At 39.0% G+C, this 13919-nt stretch overlaps 1 protein-coding gene across 2 annotated transcripts in view; it reads left to right on the plus strand.

Annotated features, from left to right (window-relative positions):
- The window catches only part of LOC124629489, an 83766-nt gene extending 70444 nt beyond the window's left edge, over positions 1-13322 (plus strand). For both annotated transcript variants that reach the window (XM_047162867.1, XM_047162868.1), the window contains exons 6-12: positions 7178-7365; positions 9378-9510; positions 10085-10215; positions 10464-10775; positions 10924-11223; positions 11339-11574; positions 11661-13322. In XM_047162867.1, the coding sequence (XP_047018823.1) occupies positions 7178-7365; positions 9378-9510; positions 10085-10215; positions 10464-10775; positions 10924-11223; positions 11339-11574; positions 11661-11874 (1514 nt within the window). In that variant the 3' untranslated portion in view covers positions 11875-13322. The remainder of the gene's footprint in view (positions 1-7177; positions 7366-9377; positions 9511-10084; positions 10216-10463; positions 10776-10923; positions 11224-11338; positions 11575-11660) is intronic.
- The last annotated feature ends 597 nt before the right edge of the window (positions 13323-13919 follow it).

Here is a 13919-nt window from a genome sequence, read left to right on the forward strand (position 1 = left end):
CGCTCTCTTGCGGAGGACATTTAAATACCATATTATGTGTCACACGTAGGTAAACAGGACAACAGTATATTATCATCGAACCGCTTTCAAAGATCTGATGAGCGAACAGACCAGAACTGACTTGATCGCCTCGAGAAAATCAGAGCTCTATGAAGCGATCATTCGCTTTGGTTCCTACAGTTATTGTGGTTTCTGAAAATGTATTCAATTAACCAACGATGAATATAATTCTTAGCCGGCCGACTCTTTTGACTTCTCGAAAATCATAACGTTGGTTTTTGTGCAATGCACAAACGGAAATTCTATACATTACACATTCGATATTCACACTTCTACAGAATTGATATTAAAAGGTTTGACAACGGGCTATAGTAGCGTAGTTAAACTAACTGAAACAATTTTAGTGATTCTTCAATAAAGTTAGAGAAGCGGGTGTGCATGATGAACATTAAGAGTTGGTAAATACGTGATGAAGATGACCTAATTCATTACTATTCTAATTTGTTCATGTACCACAAAACTCAAGTTAAGGTGGAGAAAAGGATTACCAAGCTCCCAAAGGCCTGGGCATTTGCAACACGTTGCATGGCATCCTGGAAAGTTACGTAATTCTCAGCCATCAGTTTGAGCAGCGTGAGGGAGTGCCAGGCTTTGGCCCTAGTGGGCCTCACAGGGGTTTGCTGAATCTCCTTGAGGGGCGCGTGAAATAACGGGTCTCCCAGAAGCCGGAAGGTCGATGACCCACTCAAAACTAATCGCTCACGCCTACGGTGGCCGGGAGTCGTCTCTCGACATCCGGCTTTCGTGGTGTCTTACCGCAGTGGCTGGGATGAGAGTTGGGAATTTTCAGTCGCTCCGCCGCCTCATTCTTTGTCATCCCATTTCTTCTCGCTTCAGATCATGGTTTAAACCGGGGCCGGGTGCGATAGGTCGCACAGTCCGCGCAGTGGTGACACCCAGGCGCCACCTCCATGAGATCAGAGTTGGCAATGTATGTTTGCAAAAACTAATAGAACATTTAGCAAAAACACGTTTGATAGTAATTCTGTCTTAGTAACTGAATAATATAAATGATATAAACGTAGCTATATAAAAGATGTTTTTTTTGACTCAGTCCGTGGGTCTGACTGTGACTGTTCGTAATTGTAAACGGTGTATTTGTGATATAATTCTTAGCTCGATGATTTGTGATCAGAAGTTGAAAGCAAGTATGTCTCTGGCCTGCGACGCGTAATTTGTACGTTTTCAGAACGAACGAACTCTTGTCTTCTGTTGACATCTTGTTGACGTATTGTGACAGGTAGTTATTCCCATTGATTTTAATTTTAGAAGTGACACAATGTTTTCGGTCGTATTTTGCCTACATTCTTCATTACTCAAAAAGTATATTAATAAGGACCTTCTATTTATATGTAAGTGAATTCAAAATAATGTAATATATTAAAACCAGGAACTTATTTTTAAGGATGTTTGAATATTAATTACAATGTTTTTTTTATAATAATAAAATCTTAGACTCGCAATGCACTTTCAGTGTGATGCATGTTTGTTATTGGATGAAATCAATGGATATTCATGTTTATGAGAGGTATAGCTTATATTATGTCAGAACAACATATGTAGACTTTTTAAGAATGTGGGAAGTTCATAATTTCTTCGGGACGTGGGTGCCACTTCCCATGGGAACTACTGCCCGCACCGGTATAAAATATACCCTATGTTACTCGCAGATAATGTAGCTTTCTAATGGTGAAAGAATTATAAAAATGTCCCTGATGATGCGCTGATATTTCTTGTAGTGTTTTTATAGTAGCGAAATACACACGTTGTCATATAATTTTTTCTTGAAAGTAAGAACATACCATGACAAAGTGAAGTCTGTTTTCATTGATATTTTACCTACTACCTGTTTTATGGCACATCTGTTTCTGCATGATTTTCTTCATCTATAATTTTAGGATATCATTTCTTTAAATTCAGTTTTTTGCTCAAGTTACTTATAAATGCGTTATTTTCTATGTAAAGATTGATAATAGGCCGATAAACTTACAAAGTTCAACATTCAAATATGTGTCATTATTGCACCCGCTGTTGCAGAAACGTTAACAGAAATTATCGTTCATTGCTCATCCCCCGTAGGTGATAGCGTGATAATATATACCCTATATGTTGAACCGGTTCCCAGGTAATATTCATGCAAAATTTGATTTAAATCTATGCAGTACTTTTCGAGTTCAGTGAGACCAAACATACAGACAAACAGACAAACAGACAAACAGACAAAAATTCTAAAAACTATATATTTGGGTTCAGAATCGATAATAGATCACCCCCCAAGTATTCTTTTAAAAAAATATTCTATGTACAGTTTTGACTTTCCTATAATTTTATTATATGTATAGATATAGACAAATTAGTGTTTATGTCATCGACCTTACAAGGTCATCTTGAGACTATTATGTCTTTAGGGTGATTTATTTAGGGTTGTCAATATTTAAATGTCAAAATCGATTTAAAATTTGTTCTTTCTCGGCTATAATAATATTCATTGATTTATCTCTCCAATAAATTATTGTTGACATGTTACAGGAAGACATATATCATGGGTTCTTTAAAATAGTAAGTAGTCAATGTACTCTAGTCCATAGAATATTCACGCCACGGTCGCGCAGACCCGTTACCCTACTCTGTAAGTAGAATACTGATACAAAACAGTCAATCGCTGCTGAATCCATCATAGTAATGACTGTCTGTGGTTTATGACTCTATGGCCTTTTAAATTGCCAACTTATAACTCGACAAGTTGGTCTGAACTTAGAATGGTCAGTGGTTTAGTTAAATTGGAAATAGTTTTCGCTATTTGCCCTTATTTAGTTAGGAGCCTTAAAAGTGTAGCAACGAGCTTTTACGATTTCTATAGTGGGGAAAGTCTTGTTTGTTAATTCATACACGATGAATAGATAAATGAATTTAATTCACCATCCGTAATAGGGTACATTGATTCACCGAAATATGCAACTGAATGATGGCATTTCTTTCTTATCCCTAAGAGACTCTTGCCATTTACGCAGAAAACGCTTATTCATAATTTAGAAAGGGCTCTCACAAATACCAACGTCAGATGTTATGTAGGTAAAGCTCACATAACGATTGCAGAATCTTGCCTATGAGAAGTGGCATTTGTCAGGTCCATAAAAATATCAGCAATCATCTGGTCAAACGGCCTATGTTCCCGGCGTAGGCGCAACGATCTCTTGTACTTTAACTGATATTCATACATGTACTTTTACGATCACAGGGTTGGTAGGAAATACTATAGGAAGCTTGAATAATCTTAAAATAATTGACCCACGAATCTCTTTATTGATATTATTTTAGGGTCAATGCCGAAAGTGAAATGATCAATAACACAGCTGTCATAATTTAAATTGATATGACTTTATTTTGACGCGGAATTTAAACGGACATGATTAAGATCATTGAGCCCTTTAAAATGGACGGTCATAAATTAATTGTATTTTAATATTATGTCAGCCCTACTGCATGTTAATTTGACGTTTCAACGTTCCCAATTGATGCCCACGCGCATGCTGTTTGACCCTCCAACCGGCCATTCACAAAATTACTATTGAGGCATCATCCGCAATAATTATGCTTTATGAGCACAATTACTATTACATCGGCTTTGTCTATTCTTAGATCGATGTATTTGGTTTCTTAATTTTTAATTTCGTCAAGTAGTTAGTAGATACTTGTAATGCACCGGCAAGACCTCTTGCGGGCAGAAGTCATCTCAAAATTAGTTAAATGCCAACATTACACTGTTGAGCTCGGGGTCAGGCGTAAGTATATGGTAAGCACAGAGCTACAACTTTGTATAATAGCTCAATTTACACTTTTCTGTTTGCAGCATCTAACATTTCTTAGTTCTAATGTTGTTTGTGAGTATGATTTTGAGTCGAAAACACAGCTTTCACGTAACAAGTGCGCATCATCATGTATGTGCAAATCATTATTATCGAATTGATCCCTCGTATGTACAGACAGACATGATTTCTGTATACTTTTATCGTCAACCATTCTAATCTAATTTGCCACGAAATACGCGAAAGTTAACAAATTGGAGTGAAAAATGAACATGTTTTAGCTTTATTCTTACCACGTGGCGGAAATGGGCGCTGTCAACCGATCCTAATGATGCGTGGCGTTGCGCCGCGTGGGAACAGTTACGAACATAAAGCGAGACCATTTTTTACATCTGTTAAATCAAAGCCGCCTTTTTGTTGCCCCACTTTGATTCAATAATTGGATAGATTCATGATGTTTTGAACTGTAGGCCAAAATGCAGGAAGAAAACAGCCTAAAATATAGGAGTGAGAGAATTTATACTGTCATTTTCGAGCTGTAAAGCTGTGATTCAATTTATCAAAACTACCAATTAAGTCAATTAAAAAAGTGATAGAATTCTAATTAAATTGCACGTTGCTAAATGAGTACTTACTGTTTGAAATATTCATATCAAATAATAGTTACGTGCGCGGGACGCCGTCGATTTCACTTTGTAATGGTTGGTGTCGGCAATGCTAAGGGCTTGCCGTGTCATCACGAAATGTAGAAAGCTTATGTTTTATATAACGCTGTTAATTAGTTATGGGAACATGGATCATCATCAGAGGTGTATAAAAAAATCATTTAATTTATAATGCTTAACAAATATCCTATTATTGTTATAAGTTACCAATAGCTAACTAAATGTTACTTACTTGGATGAAGAAACACATTTGTTAAAATATCAGTAATGGTCAAGTAAAAGTTAATACTCTTACTGATAGTTTTAGTTGTTGATGAAGAAACTGGCTGTTAATAGGGAACTTATTGTACCTACATGTAATTTTTTTTTGCATACTGCAGTGACTATAGCGACAGTTGACTTCATAGTTATGCTATAATTAAAACTGACCTACTCTAAACATCTATTTATGAAGTTTTTTGCATCTAAGTACCTATTACAATGATCTTGAAAAAGTTATATTGTCTGCATTAGTACGTAAGAATGAATGAAATAGATAACAATCATTAAACGAAGGCTACTTGCATGCATATTAAATACCTTGTTCTAAGAATGCCGTAGGTATACCTGGGTTAATAGAAAAACAATACAGTTTGTAGATAATTACTGATTTACTTCCACTAAGTAAATTGTCTCACTATTTCTATAAAATCGTGTGAACTCTTGTGCCGTGTAATTATGAAGCAAACAGAGGAAGTGTGTCGGTTTCTATTATCGTAGACAGTCGCACGCGCAGTCACTAGACCAATTTTGAGACAAGCTGCCCTAAATAAGCTGTCTCTGAATTTCACCCGATGGGGTCCAATATTTAACGAGGAAAATAAGAAAGTCATGTTCCAAGTACCGGTAGAAAAGGGGAAGAAATTAAAAACCTTCATAAAACGTTCGAAATTGGGTAAAAAATGCTATAGTCTCTACAGTATAGGAAGGTAATTTCAATAAAACAATGGGAACGTTTTCCCCAAGCTTTTGTCTTCCGTCGCCCCTGAAAGATGATAAATGACTTTTGTATTTAACACGAGCATAATGAAAAAAACCCACAATGAGTGAAGCCGTTGAAGATTAACATCTCTTCATACATGGAATACGATTTTAGAGGTCGATTCACTGATTAGTCGGATCGTGACACACGTCCTCGCGTCTGCGCACAGCGGCTTAACAGAAACACTTGAATATTTTTAAAACACCATACATTTTCATGTATTGTTCTCAGAGCTATGTTAAAGATAGACCGTCCTCAGCTTCTTGGCCGTTACAAGTAATGTGTCAATCTTAGAGTATGAATAAAACAAATTTTAGAACGCTAATGTAGTCGTTGGCATGTTACCCAAACGCTGCCGTCCTACGTCAGCAAAGTGCATGTATGTGCATATTCAGTTGGCATTTGTTTTGTTAACGTTTCACCGCTCTAGCATCTATAAATTAAACGAAACACTAATGAGTGATTCCTAGTACTTTATAGTGAAGGCACACCACCTGAGTTTTATTATAGGTACTTAAAAGGTTCTTGTTCCATAAATTCGTTTTGGTTTTATACAGGAATGAATTTTAAGCAGTGCGCAAAAAAAAACTGGTGGTCCAGAATCCTTAACAGAACATATCTGCATCATCAGTAAAAAAAAAATTTTCATTATTTTATCCGCCCTAAAATCAGCAAAATATGGATACCAACTATTCTTAAGCGCGCCGAGCGGAGCTCCGTCAGTAAATCGGTTTTGCGTTGCCGCCGTGCATACTATGACGACTGTGACCGTACTATCGGTTACAAAATAAACATCTTTCGATATCAATAACTTTTCTTTTTTGTACTAAAACACTAAAAAATAAAAATATACGTATCTTTAAAACTTATTTAACTATAAGTTGACAAAGTTTGCGCACTGGATAAAATTCATTCCTGTATAAGATGGATCGCGGTGCTACGTATAAGTGTATCTACTTTCGTGCTACAGACCCCTGTTCATACAGGCGGACATAACAGGCAGTTTATTAATTAGATCATCTGATTCACACTAGAAGGTGGTAACCGTCGGATGTATATTGTTGTGAAGTCTGAGGTAGGCGTTAGATAGCAACCTGTCACTGCCCACGCGGGTACATAGCCGTGCTCTTTGACCCAGCACGATCCTGCGACGCGTGGCTGAGAATTATGCCAAGAGACTTAACGATAACATTTACTAGGCGTTTTGTTTACGCGTGACTGTTGTTTCATTGAAGAACTAGACGCAGATCGTGACTATAACTCATGCAGATCGATCGATCAACTCTGTGTATAACGTTACTACGAGAGGCCACCTACATAAGTTCGCCTAACCGTTTTTTGGGGTCTTAATGACAGGCTATTAGGACCACTTTGTTTTGTTTATCAATGAACATTGTACAGTGTAGTATGTATGTAGGTACTGCTTATACATGTACTAACCAAAATGTTTTTTCGTACAAATATAAATTAATTTTATATGACTATACTGTAAATAATTATCCAGTAGTCAGAAGAGTTTGATTAGTGAAGAAAAACTCCATGATACTTTTTTTAACGTTTTATGTTAGATAGGTACGTGTGTTAAAATATACCTTAATTAATATTTTATGTCTCATTGCGTACAGAGCCGCCGCGAGTGACAGCGGCGGTGGGCCCCCGCGGCAAGCGGGTGCAAACACCGCAGCCAGTGCGGACCCCCGCCGCCCCTCTCCCCGCGCCGCAGCCGCAGCCGCGAGAGCAGGCCGTGGCGCTTGCGCACGCCGCTAAAGGCGTCGAAGCCCTGGGCGTTTTAGTCCAGTATTTAGTGTTTCGAGTAAGTATGTGTAAATCTGCTGGTTAGTTGCAATATTGGTCACTGACTGCATATCGCTGACAGAGAGCTTGATAGTTGATATGATATAGTCCTCCTTATATCGATTTCGATAACGGCGACGTATGCCAAATTCACCTCCTAGCGTGACTGATGTGACTGTCGAGTAAAGTCATAATATCGAATTTGTTCTGTTTATGGTGGGAAGCTCTAAGCATACAGCATCAGAAGTTGCTAGATTTCTTTCATAAGCAAAAACTTTAAGCAATGCAGAACATAGCCTGCGCCTTCAATGGTTAACGCCGCATGACGTAAAGCATCCACAATATCGTCACCACGTTCGTAGTGATTTACGAATGTGGTCAGACGATTTACATAAGTTGTAGGCACTCTATTGTGTTTACCAACCAATACAACAAACATTTGACAAAGCGTTGAGGCCAATGCAGTCCGATTCGTGTTTGAACAAATAATTGAATAGCCCTTCGAATGTTTTACGACTATGGATGTTTGTTCATGGGTTTGTGTGATGGCCGAGTGAGCCCATCACTTAATGTCACCCATGTTTGGTGAACGGTGAAAACGTAACATAAATAAAATTATTCGAACTTTCGAAATTATAAACTAACTAGCTTTCCGCCCGCGGCTTCGCCCGCGTGGAATTCGGTTCACCCCTCCCGCTGTGGGTTAGCAGCGGTGAGGGAGTGTCAGACTCTTACTGACTAAAATCGTCGTGTTCCGTCCTAGGCCTTTTATATACCAGGGCCGCGGTACCTCTTTCGAACAACCCGCAGCCGCGGCTGGCCCTGGCGCTACTGGGCCCCACTGATTTCAAAACAGACTAATTCGCGGCGAACCTTAACACCACGATACAGAAAAGCACAACGCCATCTATCGAGCTATCGGGAAGCTCGCGATTGAACAATGAGCTACAGGTTAAAGCGCGAGATATCATTGCACTTCTTACGTATCTTAAAAAAAACAACGTCACCACGTTTTAAAAAGCTATCATTCCACTTCTTATGTATTTTAAAAACACATCGTTACCACGTTTTAAAAACACCCAGCGCCATCTATCGCATACCTCAAGAACGAAATAACTTAACTAATACTTATACCAATTAGTAATTCGTTGAATTATAGTTAATTCAGGATAAGTAGATGTAAAAAAAACAGTTAAGACGATAAAACAAATCGTACGTCATCCCTCGGGAATTCCTCATTTTCGAGGATTCATTATCGTATCATTTAGCTTCTAAATTTATATGTTCATATTCGTTTGCAATATATAAGTAGATGTAAAAAAAAACAGTTTAGACGATTAAACAAATTGTACATCATCCCTCGGGAATTCCTCATTTTCGGGGATTCATTATCGTATCATTTAGCTTCTAAATTTACATGTTTATATTCGTTTGCAATATATTACCTTGTTTTAAACGACACACAGCGCCATCTACAATCCATCCATCAAGCAAACAATATTTTTGTTTTCCCTCGGGAATATCTATTTTTTTCGGGATAAAAAGTACCCTATTATTTAATCCGGACTTCTAACTTTACGTCTGCAAAATTTCAAAGCAATCGGTTCAGTAGTTACGGCGTGAAAGCGGAACAAACAAACAAACAAACAAACAAACTCACTTTCCGATTTATAATATTAGTAAGGATGAACAACCAAAATAGTAGTAGAATCAATTTTAGTCGTCGTAGTAGAAAAGACTAAAATAATATAAAAAATTACATAGTTTCTCCGACTCTGTCCTGTTTTTTTTCCAACCGGCACCTCAACACAAAGTAATGTGATAGATTGTTTTTTCTTTTTATCGATGGTAAAAATCATCAAATGACTCCCGCTTTAGTTTTGAGCTGCATGAGCGGTGTCAGACTTTTACTGACTAAAAATCCATCGTGTTCCTTCGTAGGCCTTTTATGTACCCAGGGCCGCGGTAACTCTTTGGAACAATCCCGCAGCATGTGATAGCATCTTCATTAGCTGTCATTTAACATTGCAGTTGGACGCACTAAATGGCAGCAGCTGGCGCATGGAGGCGGAGCGTTGGCGAGGCGTGGCGGCCGCCGAGCGCAGCAGTGCCGCGCGCGCCGACCGCGACCGACAGCAGCGAGCGCAGAAGGATCTCGATACCAGTCAGTATTACATAGATATATAGATAGGTTATTCTTTATTGTACACTATATAATAATAAAGGCAGATAAACAAAAATGATGATGATGAGCTCTGAGCTCTGGCGCTAACTTTAACTTAATTAGCCCGGACCTGATGAAATCCACATATAGAGGTAAGATCCTGGGTGTCGGAATTACCCGACGTATGTATCTGAGTTACTCGACAGATGTCCTGGTGTTGTTGATATCCATTAAAGCGGAGTATAGTTTTGTACCCATCGCTATAAGAATAACTCATCCTATGTAGAAGAAACTTTTCCAACCAGTCAAATTCCATTTCTAAATACATTACAGACAGAGGCGAATCCCACAATTCACAGTACTTACATATCTGGTTTCTAGAATTCAGATGATCAGTAAAGTTATTTTTATATTCTCGTTTTTATCATAAATATTTAAAGACGAATCGGTAAACAAGAAAATTACATCGCCATAACTACATATTTTTTTACAAGTGTGACAACTATGGCAACAAGAAAAGAAAGACAATCTTTATTTTTAAATGTGTACTAAAGTTTTATTTGAATGCTTCCAGTCGCAGAATGCCTGAGCAAGATCTCAGAGCTGGAGATGGAGGTCTCATCGAAGGAAGAGGTGAATGCGCGCCTCCAAGCCAAACACATCGAGGAGGTCGCTACACTCGCCAATGACATCAAGGGGCTCAAGGTAAGCATTGTCATTAGCATTCCTTGAGGACTTCAATAAGCCGCAATTAATATTAATGCATGCACAGACTTGTGGTACTGGAAATGTTTTAAAACATTTGTTTTTATTGTTCAGTACTTGTTTTGACGGCGAAGGCCATGGAAGCATTACCAGTGGCATTCTCATTGAATCTTGTCTCTGCCATACAAAGTTTATAAAAACTTGATGATGTCTTCGATTGAAAAAATGCCTTGTTTTGTTATTTATAGGATACAATCGAATCCCTGAAACACGAAGTCGCCGAGAGTAGGGCGCGTCTACACGCGCACAGCGAAATCGAGCGTACGTTACGCGCGCAGCTAGAGGCGGCGCGGGCGGAGATTGAGCAGAGCAAGTCGTACAACACGTCGGTGATGTCGGCCAACACGTCGACCGACACGTCGGTGGACACGTCGTGGGACAAGTCGTGCAATACGTGCGACGCGGCCTGCGACCCCGTGTGCTGCGAGGCGGAAGATTGCGAGCTGCGATTAGCTGCGAATGAGGAATTGAGCACGGATGCCAACGAGTTGGCAGCTGAGGTAGCTACTACTGAATCTATTAATGAACTAGTTATAATTAATAAGTCATTGAAATATTTTATAGCATCGTTTTGTTCAAATACAAAGTAATAAAATACCTCCTTAGCCTCAAATCTTCATAAATTAACATCCGTTTAATTTATCACAGGTACGATCACTCCGCGCGGTGATCGAGCTGAAGCAGGCGGAGGTCGCATCTCTGCGCGATTCGCGATCTGAGCTCGCAGCGGAGCGGGACAGGCGCGTGGCACTGGAGCGAGAGGCTCGAGCCGCGAGACACGCCGCCGAGGAGCTGCGCGAGCGCGCGCTCGCTCGCCAGCGCGACACCGACCGGCTGCGCGACGACAACAGGCGTCTGCGGGACGCCGCGGCAAGGGACCGGGACCACGCCGCGAGACTCGCCGCGCTCAATGAAGAGCTCCGGTACAAGCTTAGACAGAAGTCACAGGTCAGACGAAACCTTTTTAACTTAAAAAAATATTTGTTAATCTTCAAAACTACAGCAAAATTAGAAAGATCTCAAAACAGGATAATATACTAACAAAGGTTTTTTTGCTGTGCAGGTGGTGTCTCTGCTAGCGGGTGGCGGCTACATCGAGCGGCCACCGATGCGCACGCGCACGTCGTCGGGCGACTCGGGTCGCTCGGCGTCGCCGGCACCGGATTCACCCCCCTCTCCCGCCGCGTCGCCGGCGCCCGACTCGCCACCACTGCCCGCCGTCAAGGGCGTCGTCGAGAAACACGACTCAGTCAGCTGGGTGCTGGAGATTGAAGAAACTCCTGAGGAGGTGGCTTCTAGGTAATTTATTGTTTTACTCTGAAATATTGTTATTTCTAAGTCAAAAGTAAAAAGAACTTGCTCAACTTTCCGATCTCATTGCGCAGGTTGGCTAGGCGGTCGTCATTCCGTACGGCCGCGTCGCCCAGCGGCGTGAAGCGACGCGGTGGCGGGTCTCCCGGCAGCGGGTCGCCAGCGCCCGCGTCCCCGGCACCCAATGCCTCCAAGCTGTTCCGCCCGGGGGACCTGGACTTCCCCCCGCCGCCGCTCAAGGAGTCCGCCGGGGAGGCCATCTACATATACGACGATCGCCAGTATTGAAGTATGGACTACTGGACTCAGTGGTGGTGACCGACTAGTCTGTACGCGAGTGAGTGCGCCGGGTCATGTTCTTGCCGGACTGTATGTACTGCAGGAGGAGGTGTAGCTTGTAGGAAACTGGGACCCAACCGGAGTGAATTCTCTGTATCTCGCGTTTATGCATTGAATACGTATGTACCTTATATGGGATGGTGAAGTAATCAAACTAAACACACGATACCTATGGTCTAAAGCTCCTAGCTCTGGAATGCCATTGTTTTAATGGACTATGCAAATAATTTATGAGCTTCAAATGTTATTTTACGTATATTTAATACGAGTTTGCTCTTTCTCAATAGAATTTAGCTTGAAGTGATAATGATATGTTATTCTCATAAACGATATTAAAACAATACCTTAGATATCTCATAGTAATCCTAGCTGAAGGGTTTTACCTATTTATCTTATTTCAATTTTTATCGACTTCCCACGTTTCTACCATTAGTGGATAAATAAAATGAAATAAGGTAAGGAGTAGCTCCAGACTCACTTTAAATATAAGAATTTGCTTTTCTCAACATTCTGGCCTCGGAACGGTATACTCGAATTGGGCTGCATTTGAAGGAAAGTGTCTATGTACCTGTGGATTGCGCCAATCAATAAAAGTTATATCTTAGTCAACTAGCTATTCAAGTCTTCTCGTCTATAGTCCTTTGATTTCCTTTTATATTATACTTTTATTTATAAGCTGTTTCACGTCTTTCTTATGTCTTATTAACGTTTATTTGATGTTACTTTCTAACCCCGTTTCCCCTTTTATTAATTGGTGCAATTATTCTTGTTTCTGATTGTTTAATAATTAAAGAAAATAATGTGCTTTGATAATGTGTTATCCTGTTCAGGCTTGTCAGTACTAGCAGGTTGTTATCTGTATTACTTAGCAATAGATGGATCGTAATTAGGTATTTATATTGTTTTGTATTGTATTTTTAACTTAATTATTATATTTTATCACACTCGTTGAATTATTTTGTACAAATAACAATTTTAATGATGAAAAAAATTAACATAGTTGTAAGTGAAGGTGTAATAATGATGTTTTTATTCTGTCTGTCGGAGTTTGACGCTTTCGTTTTATTAGGACTCGATACTTTCTTCTATTGTGAATGTTGATTTCGCATTATTTTTTTATGTTTCTTTATAGATAAATATAGTCCGCTATTCTAGAAGAAACAAAGAAACCAAAGAGTCACGTTCATCTGAACTCTTTGCCATGTTCCTTAATTTCAACATGTCTGTCATTGTGCATGATAGATTGCATTGTAAATTCAGTTTATATGATTTTTATTTATTTTTAAGCTTATCGTTATATTACATTAAATACCATTCCAAAATTAAACTGTAATCATAAATATTATAACGTGATTGCGAAGGATATTAATATAAAGAATAAAATAGTATGTTAAAGATTTGGTGGTTTGATTTTTGCTCCTACATAGGTACAGTCAGCGTTAAAAGTAGCTGAACAAATCAAATTTTTTATAGCCTAACAATATAAAGAGTCTTAGTTTCTAAACTATACAGATGTATAGTTTGAAGAATTGTTCAGCTACTTTTGACGCCGACTGTACTTACTAAATCATAGTCAATCAGTGATAAAGATATAATGAGACGTTGCCCCCAATAAGATAAATAACTTCCTTAACATAGTTAGACAATATTACTAGATTTCCTTGATAGGTAGTCTTGTGAAGAAGTAAATTGTTTAAATGGCTAATTCATTTATGTTATTGTCCTGGGACGAGTTAGGCACATGATTGGTGTGACACGTAAGTATAGAGCAATTTATGATGCAGTAAGTGAAGATATGAATGAATACTGGGCTCTTTGGGCTGATTGTGTTAATTTAATGATCACTTTAAATTAATTGAATATCATCTTTAAAAGTATAATTTTATAGGTAACCCAAACTTTGAATTAATTTATATGTTATCTACACTATTAGGTTTTATATATATGTATTCGTATGTATGGGTTTATTTTACCAGGCTATACTTTATGCAGGT

The sequence above is a fragment of the Helicoverpa zea genome, chromosome 4 (genome assembly GCF_022581195.2).
Source record: "Helicoverpa zea isolate HzStark_Cry1AcR chromosome 4, ilHelZeax1.1, whole genome shotgun sequence".
In the NCBI taxonomy this organism is placed as follows: Eukaryota; Metazoa; Arthropoda; class Insecta; order Lepidoptera; family Noctuidae; genus Helicoverpa; species Helicoverpa zea.